Source organism: Haliaeetus leucocephalus, unplaced genomic scaffold, assembly GCF_000737465.1.
Source record: "Haliaeetus leucocephalus isolate CR32 unplaced genomic scaffold, Haliaeetus_leucocephalus-4.0 Scaffold327, whole genome shotgun sequence".
Lineage (NCBI taxonomy): Eukaryota > Metazoa > Chordata > Aves > Accipitriformes > Accipitridae > Haliaeetus > Haliaeetus leucocephalus.
In genome coordinates this window covers 21253-24847 of record NW_010972763.1, presented here as the reverse complement: position 1 = coordinate 24847, position 3595 = coordinate 21253, and the positions used below count along the sequence as shown (strand labels likewise).

The window sequence follows — 3595 nt, the reverse complement described above, 5'->3', positions numbered from 1 at the left end:
TATCATCCCAGAACTTTGAAAGGCAGTGAGTGGTCGCATCGTAACGACATGCAGTCTTGCACGTCAAGCTCCATGTTCATCTTACTTTATTCCTTTTGATAGATGCAGAAATGAAGTAATATCGCAAGCGTTGTTAGATAATGCTAGAATAAAGGGGGTTGGGGCTGAGCAGTCGTCTGAAAGTATAGGTCTTTTCCACAGTCTGTTTACTTCTTCCCAAGCTGACTGCTCTTGTGCCTTTCAGAAGTGCACGTGTGCTGTGAGGCTCATGCCTTGCTATCATAATGACAAACTAAGGAAATCGGGTTACTCTTCTGAAGTGACAAGTGTGTTTGGACAAAAAGTTCTAAACAGTGCACTCCTTTAAACTCTTCATCAGTGCAAACAAACATTTCTCCATGGTACCAGCGTGAGCTGTGTGTTGTGTTGCTCAGACAACATGAGTAAATGCAGTAAAAGCGGACCTTCTTTTTAGCTCACGCTTTGGGATATGAGAAAAGCACAGAAAATAGGCATCAAAACGCTTGTCTGAGTTTCAGGCCAGGTGGGGTGACTTCCTCAGACTTGCACTGTTACCCGAACTGATGCTTGTCTTGTACGTTACATCCAGTGGCACTGTGTTTGAATGTTGTGGCAAATGTAAATCACGTCAACAAGGTTTGTGTACTGCTGAGAGGCTAGAACTAATGTTAAATCCTGTATTTCTGTGCACAGACTTGATTAGCAGAGCTGTGCGCTCTCAGTTTAGTGAAGCACAGCCTATCGTGTGTTTCAGATATAGGGTTTGAACGCAGAGAGATTGGCCAGAAAAGGTATTTCTTGAGAGGTGTGATATCCTTTGGCAAATGTGGGAGTGACCAGTAGTTACGTGCAAGAAAGCTTTTATCATGTGCCTTGACTTTGAGAGAATATTTTTAGAGGGCAAAGTTGATGGGCTCAAGAGTATAAGGCTCACAGTTTGGAAGGCTTTTGTTAAATGAACTTGATCTCACTTTTCCATAAAAACATTATTGAATTTACTTTGAAGCAACTGTTCCTGCTGGTGTGAATGTTCATATTTGTGCTTTTATTTCACTTCTAGATCTCCTCCAGAAAGACTTGTTGTAAGCCTTTTTGTTTGGGTTGCATGTCCTTCCTTTGATTCCCACTCTGTATGCTAGTAAGCTGACTTTCCAGCTATGCTCACGACAGGCTTGTTAAACTTGTCTAAATGTGCCTTAATTCTGTAAAAACTGCTGTGCTAGTATAGCGTTTTTTAGTTGCATGAAAGGTTGTTTGCAGGCACTTAAGAAGAACTGGTTTAAATTGTAGTGGTTCTGATAAGTCAGATGTCCTTCAAATCCAGTCTGTCTTGGACAGGTAGAGTTTTAACACCTAAATTACTGAAAAGTTGTATGATGTTACAGAACTGTTAGGAAAAAAATGCACAATCGCCACTGTAAATATCAAATAAACAAAACTAGTCTGAATCTTGAGTAAGGTGTCTGTTCTCTCATCAGCTGAGCACAATTGGGTTGATTCAGAAAGTCATCGAGATCTATCTTCAACCAGACAACTAAGGGTTAAGGAGTATGATCTCCTTCAGGTTAAAATCAGCTCAGAGGTGAGCTGCATGACTAGCAAACCACAGTTGTTACTGAGCATATAAATGCATGTTTGAACTTAAAATAGCTGTTACGTATCTGGTCTGTACTGGATGTGAAATGGGCACCTGGGGTCACTTTCATCTTGAGACAACTTCTTGTTCTTTGTTTGGGCTGGACAGACTTAAAGGCTTGCTGCTTCTAAAGAAACCATGTGTAACTTTGACAAATACCTAATGCAAACATTCCCACTAAGCTACAACACTAAATTTCCTGTTAGTTTACAGCCAGGCTAACAACCTCAGTGTGCTAAAGGAAGGTATGAAGATTGAGGCAGCTCATGTGAAGAGAAAGCATCTCCACTATTTTTTGCCTGCAGAAACCTTACAGAAAAGAAAGAAGGTATAATAAAAATTTGGCTCTTCTGGCATTTTTTTTTTGCTTTAATAATTACTTGAAGACTTCATTATTTTGATGTTGTTGTTTCAGCAAAGCATGCCAGGTACTAGTCAAAATGCTGGTGGGCTTCAGCGCAAAAGGACTTCTTCAGATGGAAGCTGTTTGGACAGTTCCAGAGACACGGGCTCCAGAACACCAGATAATGTCTCTTCTTTAAATAAGATTTCTAAATTGGACACTTCTACAGCAGAGAGATAAAGGTTAGCACCATAACCTTAAAACTGTGAAGAAGCTGCTTTTTAACTGACTCACAATGTGAATGAGGTCTAGGATTTCTTGTTTGAATCTATGTTGTTCATAAGCATGTGGAGGGCTCTAATGGCTTCAGGAACAAAGCTGTCATCTCCTTTGGGCACATGGGGAGAGACAGGTTAAAGAAATCCTTGAAAAAATTAATTCAGTGTATGTGAACACATATAGGAAGAAAGAAGAACATGATAACAGAGAAATTATTTGGTCTCGAATGTAGATCCCCTTAGGTTAGCGTGTAACTTGAAGCCGGAGTGTTTTTTATGTAGGTAATTTTGTTCCTTCTAACAAAAAGTATGGTTAATGCCAAGCAGTATGATGTTCTGCTGAAGTGCTGATCTTGATCACAGCAACACTAGAGCTGCTGCTGCCTTGGTGCAGCAGTATGAGAACTCGGGCAGTAAAAGTGTGTGTCACTTCCTGGGAGGTCTGCTTGTTCATGAGCTACTTCAGCCCAGGAGGAATATGTAATCTTGAGAGTAATAGCCCAAGAGTACCAAATGTGTAATGCCTGCTGTGTTCAGACCATTTGGTACTGTAGGAGTAGCATTAAAAATAAAATAAAATGGGATGCCTGTATAGGTAGAGCAGATACATTCATGAAAAGCAGTACAGAGTGCTGGATATACTAAGCTGGAAGACAGTACAAGTACATAGAGACTGACTAAAGAAAACGCTGAAGTTTAAATTTGCGGTCTGAAGTTCAGCAAAATGAAGATCTCGTGCTAGTTTGCCTGTGAGTTTGTTGTTTGGTAGAGCTGTTACAATGAGCTAAGAAGACACACATGTGTCTTGCATGGGCTTTCTGGAAAGGAAATGTGTAGTATTTTACAAACGAGCATTTTATAACTCTAGCATCTGACTCTTACAGAAATGCTGTGTACCAGAAATCTAACGGTGCTAACAAGAGAGAGAAGCTACCTCGTGTAGCTGTGCCATCAGTGTCTAAGGGACCCTCCATTCCTGTTCCTGATTCAAGTATGTATTGACGTAGTGGGTGGAATGCAGTCTTTAATTTCATGGCTGAACTCTAGAAGCGCGGTGTCTCTTACAGAAGTGGAGGCTACAGTTGCAATACGAACATTGGGACCTCCAGTTGGTAGCACCATTCCAGGACGTAGCACAGCTTCTCAACCAGGAGCACGTTTTGTCCAAGGACAGCACGAATTAAGTGGGACTCGAATTACAGATCCTAAGAACACTGCACCTAAACGACCTTATTCAGTGACCACTGAAGGACCTCATTCACCTCCATCAGAAGAACGCCCCAAAACACTAGCAGACGGAGAAAAGGTAAGGAAGGG

General features: G+C 41.1%; 1 protein-coding gene across 1 annotated transcript in view; it reads left to right on the top strand.

Moving 5' to 3' along the window:
* LOC104834249 (poly(A) polymerase gamma-like) overlaps nt 1-3595 on the top strand; it is a gene marked incomplete at its 5' end in the record, with an annotated part of 38797 nt that overhangs the window by 34168 nt on the left and 1034 nt on the right. Inside the window, 4 exon segments of the mRNA XM_010571417.1 lie at nt 1864-1985; nt 2073-2242; nt 3163-3269; nt 3346-3584. Coding sequence (XP_010569719.1) covers nt 1864-1985; nt 2073-2242; nt 3163-3269; nt 3346-3584 — 638 coding nt within the window.